This window comes from Pediculus humanus, genomic scaffold (genome assembly GCF_000006295.1).
Source record: "Pediculus humanus corporis 1103172107453 genomic scaffold, whole genome shotgun sequence".
Classification (NCBI taxonomy): domain Eukaryota; kingdom Metazoa; phylum Arthropoda; class Insecta; order Psocodea; family Pediculidae; genus Pediculus; species Pediculus humanus.
The window spans coordinates 44,585-64,120 of NW_002987073.1; the positions used below are offsets into that span (position 1 = coordinate 44,585).

Consider the following 19,536-nt stretch of genomic DNA (forward strand, 5'->3'; position numbering starts at 1 on the left):
AACTACGTACATAAGTTTATACATTATTAATTAATAAATTGAATCAATCATTTGCTTAATAAGATAAGTAAAAAGCAGAAGACGTTAATAACTTTCTTTTTTTTTTTTAAATAAAAAGTTATTAATAATTAACCGGAATAAATTTATTAATAATTATTTATTAATTAAATAAAAAAAAGTACTAATAATAAATAATAATAATAATTTTTTTTTTCTCAATTCCGCCATTTTTATTTCTACTTAAAAAAATAAAAAAATTTTCCGACGGTTAATGAAATTGTTATAAATCAATAAATTTCAAATAAAAATCGATTCGAATAATAATAAAAATAGTAATAATAATAATAATAATAATAATAAATTAATCGGGATTCTGTATAACATCATTTAATTTTTGACAACTCAAAAAAAAAAATTAATTAAAAAAACATAATGATAATAATGATGGTAATAATAATGATTTTTAAATCTGGCAAACGTCATTTCCCCCCCTCCCAATCAAATGACTATATAAAAGGTCATCGTTAGATTTTTACAAAAATTAAATAGATACATAGGTTAATAATAATCGTCATCCATTAATCAAAAATATTAATAATAATAATGATAATGATAATAGCAATAAAAAAAAAGAAAATTTGATGGTTTATATTATAAACGATAGTTTTACTTACGTAAAAACTTTTTTAAATAAATTTCTGGAAAATAGTAGTGATAATAATAATAATAATAATAAAATTTTTCAAAAAAAAATTCTATTGACACGATATTCCATTGAATTAATAAATTTGTTTGCAAATAAAATTAACGATTCCTGATTCCCAGGTAATTTTCCGAGAATTTCAAAAAAATTTTTTTTCCTTTCTTAGTAATTGACGTTGTTGTAGTAGTTTCCGGTAAATAATTTTTTTTTCACATGTTTACATGAATGAAAATAATAATGATGATGATGAAAACAATGAAAATCTTTTAGCGATGATCACAAATCTTTTCTCGAGAGAGAGAGAGAGAGACTAAATAATTTTCCAAGAATTTTTTTTATAATAGAAATTTATGCGTTTTACTTGGAAAACGATCCGTTCGACTTTCAACGTTCGGATGTTAAACTTTTTTTTTTTAAATTTAATAAACAATCGATTCGAACGTTTGAAATAAAAAAAACCGCCAAAATAATAATAATAATAATAATAACTCGGATTACGTTACGATACCTTAAAAAAAAAAAAAAAAAAAAAAAACGCGGAATAATTTTATTCTCCACGAAAAAAAAAAGAAAATTTACGTAAAATTTTTCCGGGATTGAAAATGATAATAATAATAATAATAATAATAATGTTAATGATAATAATGATAATAATAATAATAGATCGATGAAATTCACGGTTGAACGTTTGCAAAAGCAAAATAATTCGTCGTATAACAAACACACACTATAAATAATACATAAAAAAAAAAAACAAGTGAAATTCTAACTACAACAGCAATAATAATGATGATAAAGAGAAAATTAATAATGATAATAATAATAATCTTACCTCAATTGAAATAATATCCAAAAAAAAAATCCGCCATTTTTTCACAAAGAACGCTCATGGATATTTCCAACAACAAAAAAAATGTGAGTAAAAACTGGAAAAATAGAAAAAAAAAAAAAAACAAATTTTCAATTTGAAAATTTTCTTTTAAAATTTATTACTATTATCATTAATATTATTAAAGAGTGAAAAATTTATTAGAAAATTATTAATTTGTCATTATTTGAGAGACAAAAAAAAAAAAAGAAGGAAAACAATCGGAGGAAATTAAAAAGGAAGAAAAAACGATAAAAATTATATTTATAATTTTATTGATGAAAAAAAAATATCGATTTATTTATTTTTATTTTTTGAATAGAAAAATCTAGAAAATTTAATAGAGCGAAATGATGATAAAATGGCGTCCTTCACTCAATTCTACCATTTAATTATTTATTTGTAATAAAAAAAATTAAAAACAAAAATTAAAAACAAAAACATTAAACACGAGGAATTTATTTTTTACATTATCACTGTAATTATAATCATTATTATTATTATTATCATTATCATCATCATTATTATTATTATTATTATTATTATTGTGAGGTATAATGAAAAGGAAACGGACGTTCCTTTAATCTTTATTGGATTAACCGGAAAAGCGGAAAAAAATTTTTTTTTTGGAGAAAAATCAAAACGAGAGTGTAAAAGACAATTTTCACGTTAATAAAATTCCGTTTTCTAAAAAAAAAATTATCTTCAGCTTTTATAAATCGGTTTTTCATTTATTATTATTATTATTATTATTATTATTATTATTATTATTATTATTATTATTATTTAATCATCGTTTGATTCACTTTAATAAAAAAAAAAACTTTTTTTCACCAATTGAAAAAGATTCACGAAAACTTTTCTTTTTTTTTGTATCTAAAAAATTTTTTTCGGTTCATTTTTTTTTTTACGACGATGATAATGATAATGATAATAATAATAATAATAATAATAATAATAATAATGATAATAATAATTTTTAATATTTTTTCGTCGGTTTCCTTTTTATTTTCCCTTTTGATCACCGGAAATAAAAATACAAAAAAAAAATTTTCCATCGATTATTTTTTAATTTTAAAAAATTTTCTATTTCCACTTTTTTTTTTTTTTGAACGAACGAACGAAACGTAAAAAAAAGTCAAATTAAATTATAATTATTATTATTATTATTTTTTAATCGGTTTTTTCTAATTACACGTTCTTTTCTCTTTGTAATATCATTTTAATGAATTTGTGTCGCGTGTAACGAACAAAAAAAAAAAAGTTCGATTTTAGATAAATTAATCGTTTTTCAAAAGGGTTAAAAAAATTTTTTTTTTTTTTTTATATCCTTTGATGATGATGATAATAATAATTTTTATTTTTTTATTTATTTTTATTTTTGTGGTCGTAAATCGAAATAAATTACCGGTTAAAAACTATTAAAAAAAAAAAAACAAGAAAAACAAAGCGTTTAGACGAAAAAACATAAAAAAAAATTTTTTTAACAACATAACCGTTTGTGTTGTTGTTTCCCTGCCCCCGCCCCCTCCTACTCCCCGGCCTCCATCGCTCCCTCTTTGTTTTATTTTATTAAACGTTAAAAATTGTTTCTATATTTTTTTTAAATAAATAAATTTATTTTTAAATTTAAAACAAAAAAAAAAAAAAAAATTATTTTTGTTACTATGTAGTAATAATAAATTTTTACATATTTTTAAAAACGTCGTTGATTCCACTTTTTCCTCTCATTATTATTATTATTATTATTATTATTATTATTAATTAAAATCAGGTTTTTTTTATTACTCGACTTTAATAAAATTACCATTAGTGTAATAAAACAAAAAAAAATTATTAACAAAAAGTTAATGAATAAAAAAAAAATAATTTTTTCAATTTTTTAAAAATTAAATTTAATTAAACAATTCTTTATTAATAAAAAAAAATTAACGTACCTGATATTGGTAATAAATTTTCTAACAAACAAACAAACGAACGAACAAACGAACAAACGCGTTTTTTCTCTTTAAAAAAAAAAAAAATTACTCTTACAATCACACAAATTATTATTAAAAACCTTTTTTTTAATAACAAACGAAATAAAAATAAAAAGGAAAAAGAGTGTGTGAGAGAGAGAGAGAGGAAGAAGAAAAATTATTTAATCCGTACAAGTCGCGTGTTGCCAGAAGAATGAATAGGAGAGAGAAGGAAAGAAGGAAAGAAGGAGAAAGAAAAAAAACGAAAAAGAAACAAAAAAAAAAAAAAAAACAGAAAAAAAAGCTTTGAAATCGAACAACAACCAAGAATCAAAACTGGATTGAAAATTTCCCTCTCTTTCTCTCTCTCTCTCTCTTTCTCTCTTTCTCTCTCTCTCTCTCTCACTCTCTTTCTCTCTCTCTCTCACTTTTACCGCGTTTGAATTTTTTTTATTTCAAGTGATTACGTGGCAATTTATTTTTTTTCTACCACCACCACCACCACCGCCGCCATAATTCCCCCCACTTATTCCCCTCACTCCTCAACTCGTCTCCCCTCTACCTACTGTTCCCTCACTTAAAATTTTCATTTTTACTCCCCTTACTCCCCTCTCCCCTCTTAAAAAAATGACACAATGAAATCGTAATTGGTGTTTCGATAAAACCAACTCATCGTCATGTCACTTTTTTTTTTTTTAAACAATCACAAAAAAACGGTTTTTTTTTTTATTTTAAAAAAAGCCGTTGATTGATCGATAAACTGACGCGAAAATACAGACGACAAAAAAACAAAAACAACCGAAATAATAATGATAATAATTGTAATTCTCGGAAAATATTTAAAAAAAAAAAATTTTTTTTTTACGTTTTTAATTTTTTAAATAATTTGTTTAAACAAGTTAAACGCACGACGACATCAACGACAAACGACAAACAACAAACGACGAACAAGAACAAGAACAAACATTAATTATCGTGAAATTTTTGTTGCCGCATTTAATTATTATTAAAAATAAAAAAATTTTTTTTCTTTAAATTAAAAAAAAAGCAAAAACCGCCATATTGAATTTTTTTTTAAATTAAAAAAAGGTACGCGCCATTTTGATTTTTCTTTTTTTTTAATTTGACTAAAATATATTTTAAATGTTGATTGTACGAAGGTACAAGGTACCTGATTGTACAGGTTCGTGTTAATAAATTTTTTTTTTTTCCAATAAAATTAAAAAATTTGATTGCGTACCGCGAAAAAGCGCGGGAAATTTATTTTTGAATTTAATTTTTTTATTAGTTTTCCAAAACAAACACTCGAGAGAGAGAGAGAGTGAAATGTTTGTTGAATATTTAAAACATACACGTTTCTTCCATTTTATACGAATAAATTTAAAAAAAATAACCGTTGAGAAAGTATTATATTATATATAAACATTCGTTATTTTTAACGGTTTACAAAAATTTGGCGCCATTTTTTAAAAAAAAATTAAATTTCTGAACGCGCTTTCTATAATAATAACGCGAAATAATTATCGTTCGATTCGTAAAAAAAAAAAAATTAATGAAGCTTTGGTAAAAAAAAAAAAACCTTTAAAATCATTTTATTATAATTTATTTGAAAAATAAACCGGAAATAATAAAAAAATTTTCCGGAAACCGTTAAAATGTGGTTTTTATTATTGAAATTTTCTTTTGTTTTTTTATTTTTTTTCCCCTACCGTCTTGGATTTGAATTAAATTATTATTTTCGTATTTCCCAATTTTTCCGGAAGGATGTTTTTTTTTAAAAAAAAAATTTTCGCGCCAATTTTTAAAATTTTTTAAAATTACCCGAGTGTAAAAAAAAAAAAAATATTAATTTAACTAATAAATGAAAGCCATGATTAGGGATCACATATCGCGCGTCGTCGGGAATATTTCACGTGACGTCACTTGTGACAAACCTTGTTTCCGGTTTTGAAAATTCAACAGGATTTTATTGATTTTTTTTTGTTAAAAAAAAAAAAAGAAAAACGATATTTAAAAAATAATTATTACAACCTTTTATTTAATTTTTTCTTTTTTTTTGGTTTTATATATAAAATATCATCAGAAAATGGCGGATAATTAAATAAAAAAAAAAAAATAATAATAATAATAATAATAATTTTTTTTTTTTCGAATGACAATAATAAATGATGCAAATTAAACGGAAATAAATTTTTCTAATAATAATAATAATAAATTTTCATATAAACAAATTTCAATAAAGTGTTTTAATGATAATAATAATAATGATAATAATATTAGATGTTTGTTGACGTTTTTTTTTTTTTTTTTGAAGTTTTCCGACCCGGTGTGTCAATGAACTCTTATTCGTTATCGATAAAAGTACAAGACGAACGATAACATCACAGAAATTTTAAAGATTTCTTTTTTATTATTATTATTATTATTCACTGGTTACACAATACTTTGTCTGTCTGCTTGGGCGTCACCGTAAGCCCTGAAAGCTTTCCTAAGGGATGCGTTGCTCGTGCGGAGACCATTTTCGTGCCACCTTATTCCTACCAGCCACCTGATAGAACTCCTCGTTTTCGAGGATTTATTACCGCTCGGCGAAGGTTCCGGACACGGTTCGAGAACTTCTTCCAATGAATGCCACCTTTTCGGCATCGTTTCCGGAAACTTGTCCGACGCGGGACGTTTCCTGTTTCGCACGATTCGGACTTCGTCCGACGAGGGTAGCAATGGCGCGTCCACGTCCTCTCGACTGTCTTCGCCTCCGCTGAGGTTTCCATTTGGTATATTATTATTGACTAGAGGTAAATATATTTGCTTTGTACAGTTTTCAAGTGAACGAGATTGATTTGGAATTTTCAATGTTGTCGTCGACGACGACGACGACGTCGCATTCGGATCTAATTTTTTCCTGCTCGGAAACACGTCCAACGATTTAGAACATTTCAAATACGAATTGGAGTAATTGACGGGTAGCATCAACGGGTCGGAGGGTACGTCAAAATTTTCCAAGGCTCCCACGTCGAGTGTTAATTTCGACGAGCAAGGATCGGACGCGTATTGAGAAGATCGGTGGGATTCTTTTGCCGTGATTCGCGTCGAAGGATCCGCCAGAGGAAGATTTATGGACGACGACGTGTCGACTTCCGTGCTTGCTCCTCTCGGAACGTTCGACTGCCTTCGACTGCTCATACCGAATCCTCCGCATATGGACGCCTGACGAGAATTCAAATTCGGGGATTTTCTCGGCCGGCAAAAAAGAGGAGGAAGTTCGGCTAAATCGACTTCGCGTTTTTGTATGGCTTTCGCTGTGGCTCCGACAAGCCAAAAAGTATTGACTTCACCTTTGCCTTTCATGTAAACTAAACCCCTGTTTTCCACTAAGTAACTGGAGATTTATGGAAAAGAAAAAAAACAAACTTTTATCAATCCGTAACAGTTTTGATACCTTAACAAAAAAAAAAAAAATTGTATACTTGCCCTCCTATCTTAGTGAGAGCCACATGGCACTGAAGAGAAATATGAATTTTAAGAGCTTCTCCATTCGACTCCATTCTGGAAGCTGTGTTAACTGTATCACCGAATAAACAGTACCGAGGCATTGTGAGTCCCACAACTCCGGCCACAACCGGTCCTACGACGATTAAAAATATTTTTAAAATTTTATAGGATCACGTGATCTTTAACAAAAAAAAAAAAAAACTCACCCGTGTGAATTCCGATTCTTAATTTTAACGTGTCTTGCGGCCTGTGAGCAATCTTATGATTTTTAACGGCTTCCAATAATTCCAAAGACATGGATGCTATTTCACCTGCATGACGGTCTCCATTTTTAAGAGGCAAACCGGATACGACCATGTAAGCATCGCCTATCGTTTCCACTTTATACACGTCGTAACCTTTTATTATTCGATCGAAGAGAGTGTAAAGATCGTTAAGGAAATTAACCACCTGAAAACACGACCGGAAATGTTTTGCTTTTTTTGATTTTTTCATCCGCAGGAAAAACGAAGAGAGAGAGAGAGAGAGAGAAATGTTCGCCTACCTGAAGCGGTGTACTTTCAGCTGACATGGCGGTGAATCCAACAATGTCACTAAAATAAATGGTCACCTGATCGAATGATTCGGGTTCGACGCCGATGCCTTTCGTCAGTCTTTCGGCAACAGGCCTAGATAATAATAATAATAATAATAATAATAATAATAATAATATAATAGTAATAGTAATAATAATAATAATAATATAATTAATACGATTCTAATAATATCGTTCACAAAAACCTAAATATCAGCCATTCACCGTACACACAACATCTTTCTCTCTCTCTCTCTATCTTTCATTCTAAATATAAACAAACAAAAATAATAATAATAATAATGGTATAAGTCACTTACGCCGGCAACATTCGATTCAATAGATCTTCCGTTTTTTGTTTTTCTTCAAATAACAATCTCGTTCTTTCCGTGACTAAATCTTCAAGATTGTTGGCATATTTTTCCATCATTTCCATCATTTGGTCCATGATATTTCGTTTCCTGAACAATTTCAAATAATAATTAATACCTCAGCTAAAAAAATTAATATTAATAATAATAATGAAAAACCAAAAATCGCTCCCTCACATTCCATCTTTCATTTTTTTAAGCCTGGTACGAATAACGGAAAAATCGGGACGCATTTCCGGTACTTCTGACCAACAGTCTTCGATGCAACTGGCAACATATTCTGGACATCCGACTTCTGAAACTCTAAGCAAATCTAAATCCGGTCGGAATGGTTCGCTTCCCTTTGCGGGATACGCTTTTACCAATTCTATTATTTCTGAAATTTTAATTTTTTTTCAAACAAATCGTCATCATCATCATCATCATTATCATTATTATTTTTTGTTTTAACAGGGACGTTTTTACATACCTTTAGGTTCGTACCTACATCCTCCGAAAGGACCTTTTCTTCCAATTATTTCATAAAGTATAATTGCAAAAGCGTATATGTCACCTTTTTGTGAGCCTTTTATAGGAGAACACGATTCTCGTAATAGTTCCGGAGCTTTCCAGAACATATCTAAAGAAAAAGAAATTTTTTATTTTTTAAAGGGACACATTAACGGTTGAATCTTGTTTTTGTTTTTTTGTTTTTTTTTAATAATTACTCCTGTAATACTGATGTTCTCCGATCGAATCATTTTCCGCGCAGTGTCTCAATTCGTGCAAACCGAAATCCGTTACTTGTAAAACCCAACGGGAAGTGACGACACAATTCGACGATTTTAAATTTCCATGACAGACAAGTGCCGAACTGTGAATGAACATCATTGCTTTTATGAGATCATGGACCAATGATGCTATAAACATTATATCTAATTTTATGTCTTCGTTTTCGACGATATCCTAAAAAAAAAAGAAATGGAAAAAAATTTGGAAAAACGGTGGTTAAAAAAATTTAGCGGTCAAAATTCGTACTAAGTTACTGTAATTGGTTGAAATTGTAGTCGGTAGATAAATATTTATTTATTTATTTAGATAATTTTGACATTTGCTTACGTAAAGGCTTCCTTTGGCGCAATAATCGGTAACAATAAGAACTCTGAACGATTCGACGCAAGCGCCAATAAAAGAATTTATGTTGTCGTGTCGTAAATCTCTCAACAATCTCATTTCTTTCATCACATCTCTTGAAATATCTTTTTTTTTAGAAAATTTCAATTCTTTTATTCGAACGACGACTCCTTTGAATTGTCCGGTAACTGCGAATACTTGGGGACCACACCTGGATTCGTACGATGTGGCACTCACGACGCTCAGCTGTAGGGATATAGAAAAAAAGACAAAACAGGTAACAGGTAAGTAGCGCATCTTCGGTGTTGAACACCACATTTACACCCGCACACAAAAACTTTAATTTACTTTACTAGGAGAACCCGTGACGTCCGTGCTAAAATACCCGTGGAGATCTTGAGGATCGATTTTCCAAAGGAGACCCTCTATTTCTTGTTCAATTTTCCATTTTCGATATATCGATACGGTCACGACGGCCGCGCAAAATAATAATACGCCCAAAGTTCCAGCCGCAACTATGCTACTTTGATGCGTGTCATCTTTTGCACAAAGTTCGTTGTCGAAACCGCAAGAAGGTTCGTCGTCTGGTTTTCTACCGCTCGGCCAATCAGGTGTCAAACTTGGGGAATTTAATTTGTACTCCTGAAAAATTACAAAAACAAAATTTTTAATTCGCGCACACATATATTTGTATATAAACCGGAAAGTTTCGAACGCAAAAAATCAATAATGAAACCCGAATCCTTTTTTTTCGAAAGGATGCAAAGTAAAAAAGCCAACTCACTCACTGGATAATCACTTTGTTGGAACTGACCAACTGGAACCATGTGATAATCACACGAAAAATTTTTCACATCTAACTTGTGGGGTTTTAATGCCAAAACGGAAAAATTCCCTTCCGAATCTCCATTCGGATCCAACTTGATTGTTGCTCCGGTTATACCTTAAACAACGAAAAAATTGGAAAAATTGAAAATTTGAATATCCAGCAAATCCCTCGGGAAATAAAATTTACTCACTTTCGTATGTTTTATTTTTAATTATCGTTTGTATTATGTTTGTTCCGTTACTCGCAATATCATCGATAAGAGCTTCGGTTATGTTATCACCTTGCTGACGAATCAAATAGTCTAAAGCTCGAGCGTAAAGTTTAACGGCATCGTATAAATACGCCGCGTAAATAGATACAAACTGGAAAAAAAAAAAAAAAAAAAAACCGGGTTAAACTTTTCAATAAACCTTTTCCTTCCTCCCTACCCCCCCACATCGAGGGGTGTAAATAAAACATGTTTTCCCCAACCCCCGCACCTTTTGATATTGATTCGTTTCGAATAGTTTCGGCGTGACGAAATTAAATGGTTCTCTCGAGTTGTACTCTCGCACTTTTTGCGTGAAATCTTCGTATTCGTACGTGGGAGGAGATGATACGACGACCAAAAGTGATCTTCCCCTTTGTAAAAAGTCTTTTTGTTCGTCACACGATGTGAACTTATCAAATACTTCCGGTTCTGAAACATACAAGCAGTAATTTTTTTTTTTTTTTTTTTAAAGCTGAACTCATCGAAAGCTGAAATAATTTATTTAGAAAAAAAGAAAAACTTACTCCATAAATATTTTTGAGCTTCTCGTACCGAATACGTCATCATGTCGACGTAAATGACCATGTATTCACCTTCGTCGAATAGTTGAAGAGCTTGCATCGTCATCATCATGTCTATGAGAGCCATCGGAGTACCGAGGAAAACGTAAACTGCCGAGAAGAAAAAAAAAAAAAAGGAAAATTTTCACATTCGTTACCCTCGAATTTTCCGGCTCGGGAAAAAGTTAAAATTTTCCAAACTTACTCCGAGTTCTATTTTTCGTTTCCTGTATGACTTGGTACCAGTAACCGGAATGACAACACGCGAGTTTTTCTTCGCAACATTTATGCCGATCGACGACTTTTCTCATGTGATTAACGGTCAAATTGTTTGTTTTGGCTTGCGAATGCAAGGATTTGGCCACCGTCTCCCATTTCTCCTCGTAGATGACCGAAAATTTTCTCCAGCTGTAGTATTTAAGCAGGGAAATGATCGATTTTGTAACCTGATGATTTTGCGGTTCGGTTCTTGCGAATGTTGGAACGCTCGACGCCGCATCGTCCAGGCATTTCTTTACAACAACAACAACAATTTTTTTTTTTTTATTTTACTTTTTCAACGCAGGAACGTAAAACAATAATAATAATAATAATAATAATAATAATAATAATTGTAACGGAAGCCTTAAGGTATTACTCCAAAGTGGAAAAAAAAAAAAAAATTTTTTTACGTGGCGAACGGAAAATTTTAAGCATTGCAAAATTGAAAAAAAAAAAAAATTATTTGCAAAACTTTGACAACTAATAATTAAAAAAAAAAAAAAGAAAAGAAAAAATGATTTTGTAATTCTTTTTAGTTTTTAGCTTTAGTTTTAGTTTTTCTTTTTCAAATACGCCGCCTAAATCTGTAAAGATCACGATGATCTTTGATTTCTTTATAAAAAAAAAAAAAATTTGCCTGAAGGCACCAAACCCATGGGTATCACAAAACGATTTAGTTTTCATTCTATTATCATTATCATTTTCGACCGAAATTAATTAATAATTTTTTTTTTAATAAATATACTCATTTGTTAAATAACGCGCGTAATCGTTCCTCCTCTTCCCAACCACCCAACCATCTACCCCATTTCCGAACTGTCCCCCGTAGAATTTTTTTTGTTCTTACTACTTACGTAGCTGATCATCGGAATGTTTCGAGATTGTGCAACAATGGCTTCAACAAGACATGAATGTTCGGGACCGAAAAACGCTGATACTCCTTCGCAAACCATATCCGTTATGAATCTCGTGGCAGCAACCGTCTCTCCCCGAGTATCATTCCATCGCAGCATCAGCTCCACGTCGGGTAGCAACATTGTATCATTATTAATCTTCATTTTGAAAACAAAAGAAAAAAACATTTCGTTATTTTTAATAATAATGATAATGATAATAATAATGATAATGATGATAATAATAATAATAATAACAACAACAACAACAACTTTTTTTTCACACCTTTAAGGTAAACAATGGCGATTTAAAAAAAAACGTAAAAATCAAAAAAAATTTTCAAATTCGAAGAAATTTACGCTTAACTTGCGAGGAAGGGAGGGAAGGAGGGCGGGGAAGGATTGGGAAAACCGAAACCGTTTTGCGTCATAAAATTTTTTTTTTTTTTTTTTTATTAAAATTTAAATTTAAAAAGAAATTTAAATCGAAAAACGCAAAGTAAAAAAAAAAAAAAAAAAACTAAAAATCACGAAGTTCAATCATCAACAGTTACGACGCTTGAAGCAAAAATTGAATTTTTGGCATTTCCGGTTTTTGATAGGTAAGGGAAAAAAAAACATGAAAGAAAAACAAAGACGATAATGATAATAATAATGACGATCATACTTGAAATACGCGTCGTTAAAAAAAAAACCGTTAAAATTTTATTTACGTATTTATTTGTATATCTTTTATTAAAAAAAAAAAAAAAAAGAAATGGCGGACTCATTTTTTATTTTAATGATTATTTAAACGAAAAGAAAAAACCATTCGATAAATTTTATTTAATTTTTTATTATTAAATTTTCAAAGACGTTTATCCGATATATCTCCCCAGTGAACAAAATAAATTAAAATTTCCGGTTTTCTTCTTTTCCTTTCTGTTTTGAAAGTTAATGAAATTTTCTTCGAGTGCGATTTTTCTTCGATTTCCGTTCGAACGATATATATTTTACCGTTGGCAACACCTCCTCCACCTCATCCTCCTCCTCCTTACGTATCCTTTTTCTTTTTTGCTACTACCATTCATTTGCTTAACCTTTCCCAAATCAAAATTATTGCCACTTTTTTCAAATTTCTTCTCCTAAACACTTCTTTCATCATCCCAACACTATTTTTTCACACGTCCGACGGTTAAACTAACGCAAAAGGAATAAAACAATAAAATAAATAATAGCAAAAAGCAAAAAAGAGAATTAAACGAGAACGGCAACGAGAATATCAGAGCAAAGGCCTTTGCTGATTTCTTTGACCTTTGATCTCGGTTGTTGTTTTTTTTTTGTTTTAAAGCCTGATCAAAAAAAAATAAAAAATTTATGAGTTATTGTTTTTATTTTAAACTTGTTTTCCTTTCAACCCGATTTGACTTGTACTGTTTGTATACTTACTCGACGAAACAAACGCGAAATAACTCTTATAATAATAATAATAATAATGATAAAAATGTTTTTATTACAAAAAAAACAAAATGTCGGCGGGAAAACGTCGTCGTTTCGTCTAACTAATTTATCCGAATTCAAATTTAGCCATTAGTCTTAGAAACAAACATCGAAATAATTAAATAAATTAGAATCGATTAGGTTTCTGAACGCGCGCAATTGGGAAAAAAACGCAGCGTTGCAAATTTCTGAACGCGCTTCGAAAACAAAAAAAAAAAATTAATTAAACTTTTTTTGAAAGAAGGGGGTCGGCAGTGAGTGGAAAATACAAGAAAAAAGGTATTAAAAAAAGAAAAACCACCGCTTGCTATGATCAGACGACGATGACGACGATTTCGATAAATCGACCTTATAAAACAAAGAAAATAATAGAGGGCGGGTCTCTTAAAATGGCGGATTTTATTCTTTTTGAACAAAAAAAAAAAAAAAAAAAAAAAGAAATTCAAAATTGAAATTTTCTCATCGGGAACTAACAACAAAAAAGTTTGACGTTCACGTAGGATTGTTTACAATCAGGGAGTCTCCACTCCCATTATTTTCCTATTGTTTTCATTCGTAAAAAAAAAAAAAAAAAACCACCACAATAAAAAAAGAAAAGAAAAGAAAAGAAAATTTGAGAGCTTTTCCTTTTTCCTTTTTTTCTTTTAAGAAATTAAGTAAACGATATATATTTGGAAAAAATTTAAATGATATTAAATAATCTATTTATACGCGTCGTTATTTCTTCCGTTTTTTTTTTTATTTGAAATTTTCCTACTTTTTTTTTTGTTCTGACGTCATGCGAGTCACGAAAATAAAAAAAAAATTTATTCACGAAAAATACCGTTAAAGGTACGTAATTAAATTTATCACAAAATAAAAATTTTCCATTAATAATAATAATAATATTATTATTAAAATTTTTTTTTTCTTTTGCTACTTTTTGCAGAGTCCGAAATTTTTTTTTCTTTTTTTTTTTTTTTTTGGACGACAGATTCTCCTTGTTTGAAAAGTCTTCGATAATAATAATAATAATAATAATAATAATAATAACGGTTAAAAGAAAATGTCGACTGCACCTATGTTTGTGATAAAAATAAATGTAAATAACGGAATGACGGGAAAAAAAACAAATTGAAAAAAATTATTACAAATTTTTCAATTAATCGAATCGGAAAAACCCTCGTTTAAAAAAAAAAAAAAAAAAAAAAAAAAGAAAATGGAGTCTTTCGTTTTTCGTTGTTGCGCGAAATGAGAAAGTAAGCATGTATATGAGGAGGCACTACTAATGGAAATGTGGATCTTAAATGTTATTTTGCATTGTCATATCTCTCTCGCTCTCTCTCTCTCACTCACTCTCCATTAGTTCGTTTTATCAAAAACCTTATCGTTTGTGATTTATAGCTAACGAATTAGCGAAACGTTAATTTGCAAAACGAATACAACAAAAGAAAGAAAACAATTTGGCAACATGTGAGAAATTTTCTTCTTCTTCTTCTTCCACGGATGCTGCTGCTGCCAATGATATATCAATCTATCGGTAAAATTATTATTATTATTTTGATAAAAACTAACCTCTTCCAAGGCCAATGCGAGTGCTCCGGAAACAGCCAATCCCTGTCGGTCTTTCAATTCACCTTTTATGGCCGTCATGTATCCGACGGTGAGCTGTTTCTTTTTAAGGAGTCGAGGGTTCGTGGGGACGGCGAGTAATAGCGAAAACAGCACCAGGCAGGATGAGCCTGGGCTCATGGCCGGCACTCAACACTCCGGCCGACAAATCCCCTCATCTGAAAATAACAACAACAACAATCATTAATAATAATAATAATAATAATAAATTAATTTAATTTAATTTTTAAAAAAAAGACTCGAATTAAAAACGGCACTCGATTCTCGCAAAAAAAAAAAAAAAAAAAAAAAAATTTTTTTGTTTTTCAAGGTTGACATGCGCGTGTGGAGGAGATTACAACGAAGATTCGTATTGTGAGAAGGTAAAATTTCGACCCTGACATTTAAAACGACAACAAGATATTGAGTTTTTTTTTTTTTTTAAAAGCTGCTGAAAATCGTGATGGCGATCACACCACGGCGATGACGATGACGAAGACGACGAAGAAGACGACAGGTACACAAATCCCTCTTGAACAAACGAGCAAAAAAAAAAAAAAATCAAAACCTCTGACGTCATCATCATCATCTTTTTTTCTTTTTTTGATTTATTTTCCCGTTCAATTACATACGCCGCCGCCGACGACAACGCCGCTTACGCGAATTGAAGTTTACGATTTAAAAAAAAAAAAGGAAAATTCAGGTATATTTGAAATTAAATAAAAGAGGTATTTAAAAATTTAAATAAACTATCTGTTTTTTTTTTTTTTTTTTTTTTGTAAAAATAACTTTTTTAAACCGTAAAAAAATAAATTTAACACGTCTGTGACCCTTATCTCTCGTGTTTACTTAAAATCTCTCTCTCTCTCTCTCTTAAGATAAAATGTTTAAATACATATATATATATCTCTGTGCGTGTGTGTGTGCGTAATACAAATAATTCTATTTTTACTCATTCAACCCAAAATGAAATCAAAAAATACCAATAACAATAAACAAACAAACAAATAAATAAATAATAGTTAATAAAATTTTTTTTTATTTTCTACGCATTCTCAATAATAAATAATGTCGAAAATTATTCGTAAATACGAAAATCTACAAGATGGGATGTGTGTGTGTGTGTGTGTGTGTGCGCGCGCGGGTTAATACATATTAAATACTAAGAAGGAAGAGAAGAACGTAAAATTCGAACGAGTTGGAAAAGTAAAAGCAGAAGACAATCAAATCACTCGAGACGACATTGAACTCATGGATAAAACGAGCAAAAAAAAAAAAAAGCAAAACAATTCGCCAACAATTATTTTTAATTTTGATCGATTTGATTGAAAGAGAATGGAGGGGGAGGGGGGGAGAAAGGGCAAAGTTCAAAATTATTATTGTTGTCGAGCATCGAACAAACGAGAAGCCCGGGAGAAACAACAACAAACTTATAACGAGTAGGTGACTAACGAATGGAAGAACAAAACAAACCAATTAAAAATGTTTTTTTAATTATTAAGCGAAATATTCGTGGTTGTAGTCGTCGTCGTCGTCGTCGTTTGTATTCCATCGCATTCATGTCGACAAACAATGGGAAAGCGGACACAAACGACAGAAACATAAACATAATATACGAGAGAGAGAGAGAGAGAGATACACACACATTCATTATTATCTGTTGTTTCTTTCAATAAAACTCAATTAAAATTGATATCGTCGACGGGATTATTAGAAACTCAAAGAAAAAAAAAGGCAAATTCTATTTCCACGTTTATTTTTATTTATTTATTTTTTACGAAATAATTACGGAAAATCTTTTTTAAAAGCAAACCCTTTGTTAAAATCCTTCCGGGAAATGTTTTGTTCACGATTTTCTTCTTAAAGAAAGGAAGGGATAAGGGATGTGAAATGATGTGGAAAAAGCAGAAAATAAACACAATACGTATGAGTAGTAGTCATGATAATGATAATCATAATCATAAACAGTTAAGCTACCCAAACGTTACTTCTTTCTCCTCTTTCCCCCCCTTCCCCCTGAAGAAAAAGAAAATTTTTTTTTTTTAATTACCTGTACATCGTTGGATATGATGAGGGCTCATTCATATTATCCAAAATTTATCCCATTCTATCGAAATTTTTATTTTTTGTGAGTTACATTGGCCGAAGACGAATTTTCACCTGGAAAAACAAAAAAATAATAATTTTTACTTCTCTCTTTCTTATTCTTTCAAGAATCTTCTTCCGGTACGCATACATAAACTAAAAAAAAAATTTTTTTTAAATATTTAAGGTTCGCCATTTTAAAAACAAACCACAATTTTTTTTTTTTGTTACCTTCTTTGAATTCTTTTATTAGATTCATTGTGAAAAATTTTTAAAGGGTCATTAAAGGTCACGTTACGGTATTTAAATTTTCACGTCACCCGAAAAAAAACAAAAAAAACGCCGCGCGAAAAAAATCTCTGGAGAAATCGTCGACCGAACTTCGAACGTCATTTCCGTTTTTTTTGTTTTATTGATTTCTGCAGGGAAAATGCCGTCAGTTAAAATCAAAAACACATGAAAAAAAAAGGTATAGAAATTTCTAGAAAATTTTCTTGGAAGTTTAACAAAAAACACAATCAAGGTGATAATAAAATAATAACTAATTAAAAGGTTCAATAACTTATTTTCGTTAAAATCGTTTCCGGTATTGTGATCGGTAACATATCGACTCTCGTTATGCTAAAATTAATAAATCGAAAAAAGGGGGAGAGGGGGGAAAATATCGTGGAAGAAGAAACCAAAGGGCGCGTCAAATTATTCTAATTTCACGACGATTTATTTTTAAAAATTAATTTTATTTTTAATAAAATAATAAATATTTTAATAAAATAATAATAGTAATAATAATAATAATAATAATATTTTTTTTCTTTTTTTTCTCGATTTACTTTCATGTGAATATGTCGTAGTATGGCGGTTCCGTTTCTAGTGGATTTTTTTCAACGAGCAATCTTGATTTTTCCTTTTTCTCTCCTTTTCCATCATCTTTTTTATCGTCCGTTCCCGTTCCTCTTCCACCCGCCGCCGCCGCAGCCGCTGCTGCTGCTGCGGCCGCTCCCGCCTTTTTTCCACCGCCCTGTTTGGATGGCATGGTTCGTTCGGACGAAAAAGACTGAATGGAATTATTCAGCGTGGAATTTTCCGACGATACGTTTCTAACCAAATCTTTTTCTAAACTTTTCTTACACCTTTGACACAGGAATTTGTACAGGGCGCTGTCTCCCCGGTAATCTTTGTTCGAATGATACCTATTGTTTTTTTTCCTCCTTAATTTTTCTTTCCTTTTTTCCCGTTGATTTTTAACGTAATCGATGACGTTTTTATTTTGCTTGTTGCTCAAACCCATCGCAAATTCTCTGACTTTTCTACCCGTCGTACCGAGTTGATCCCCGAAAAATTTCATTTTTTTCAATTCTTTCGTCGTCAATTCTTTACTCACCGTGAATTCTCTTTTCAATACGAAAACCCCCCATTTAATACCGCATTTGATGGCGTCCAAAACGTCGTCTGTCGTTATTTTCTTTGACGAATTCATATCTATTTTACGTTGAATGTCTCCGAGAGTAAGTTCTTTACCACTTTCGATTATTCCCGCTATCGTGGGGAGTAACGGATTTATGTGATCCTTCTCATCATCACGTGATTTTTTTCCAATCACTTTTAAATCTTTCGAATTCATACCGAATGACATTTTTTTTCACAAAAAAATAAATTTTGAATTTTTCCACACCTTTTTCACGCTTTAACTTTTTTTTCACAAAAAAATAAAAATAAAAAAATTTCTTTTTACTAAAATTTACCTTTTACACAAAATGTAAATATTTATATGACTCATGAAAATAATAATAATAATAATAATATTAACATCACTTGTTTTCATTTAAAATAATAATAATAATAATAATAATAAAAATTTTCGTCTTACTGCACGTTTGCTACCGTTAATAAAAAAACGTAAATATTTTTAAAAACCAATAAAAGTAAATAAAAAATAAATAATAATATTAATAATAATATAAAAATTTTTTAACCTGTGAATGTATTCTCTTCGCTTTCCTCCTTTCTCCCCCCCTTAAAAAAATTATTATTATCAGTATTATTATTATTATTATCTATTTGACTCAAAGGCTAATAATAACAACAACTTTTTGATACGTTTGAACAAAAACGAACACACACACACAAGAACAAAAAGAAAAAAAGAAAAAAAAAAATTAAACAAAAAAGATAGTTTAACGATCCAAAAGTCAAACTTCGAAAATAAACTTCGGCCTAATTAACAAAAAAAAAAAGAAAAAGAAAAAAAAATTCTTAATGGCTTTTCGTTACCCGACTCCTCTTCCTTCACCTCCCCCCTTCTCTCCTTTCCCTACCCTTAAAACCTCTGGTCACTCCACTCGTTGAATTTCGTTACTCTTTTATCTCGAATCTAAGTAGTATGAGAGACTAAAAAAAAAATAAAACAAAAAGGAGAAGAAGAAAAAATTAAAAAGATCAACGAGACTAATATAAAAATCGATTTTAAAACGACGTGGCAAAAGACAAAAAAAAAAAATGAAAACGGTAGC

The 19,536-nt window shown here is 30.0% G+C and overlaps 2 protein-coding genes across 2 annotated transcripts; both read right to left on the bottom strand.

Moving 5' to 3' along the window:
• Positions 1-5,962: 5,962 nt before the first annotated feature.
• On the bottom strand, positions 5,963-14,983 carry Phum_PHUM099980 (Guanylate cyclase 32E precursor, putative; the record flags this gene model as incomplete). The annotated part of the gene is made up of 17 exons (XM_002423925.1): positions 5,963-6,908; positions 7,031-7,154; positions 7,228-7,471; positions 7,566-7,689; positions 7,916-8,056; positions 8,144-8,342; positions 8,436-8,585; positions 8,674-8,911; positions 9,065-9,325; positions 9,428-9,721; positions 9,868-10,022; positions 10,099-10,270; positions 10,388-10,587; positions 10,683-10,829; positions 10,924-11,230; positions 11,834-12,031; positions 14,906-14,983. The coding sequence occupies 17 exons, from the start codon at positions 14,981-14,983 to the stop codon at positions 5,963-5,965; spliced, it is 3,978 nt and encodes a 1,325-aa protein (XP_002423970.1).
• Positions 14,984-17,858: 2,875 nt separating this feature from the next.
• On the bottom strand, positions 17,859-18,659 carry Phum_PHUM099990 (uncharacterized protein; the record flags this gene model as incomplete). Its single annotated transcript, XM_002423926.1, has 2 exons — positions 17,859-18,156; positions 18,217-18,659. The coding sequence occupies 2 exons, from the start codon at positions 18,657-18,659 to the stop codon at positions 17,859-17,861; spliced, it is 741 nt and encodes a 246-aa protein (XP_002423971.1).
• Between the last annotated feature and the right edge of the window lie 877 nt (positions 18,660-19,536).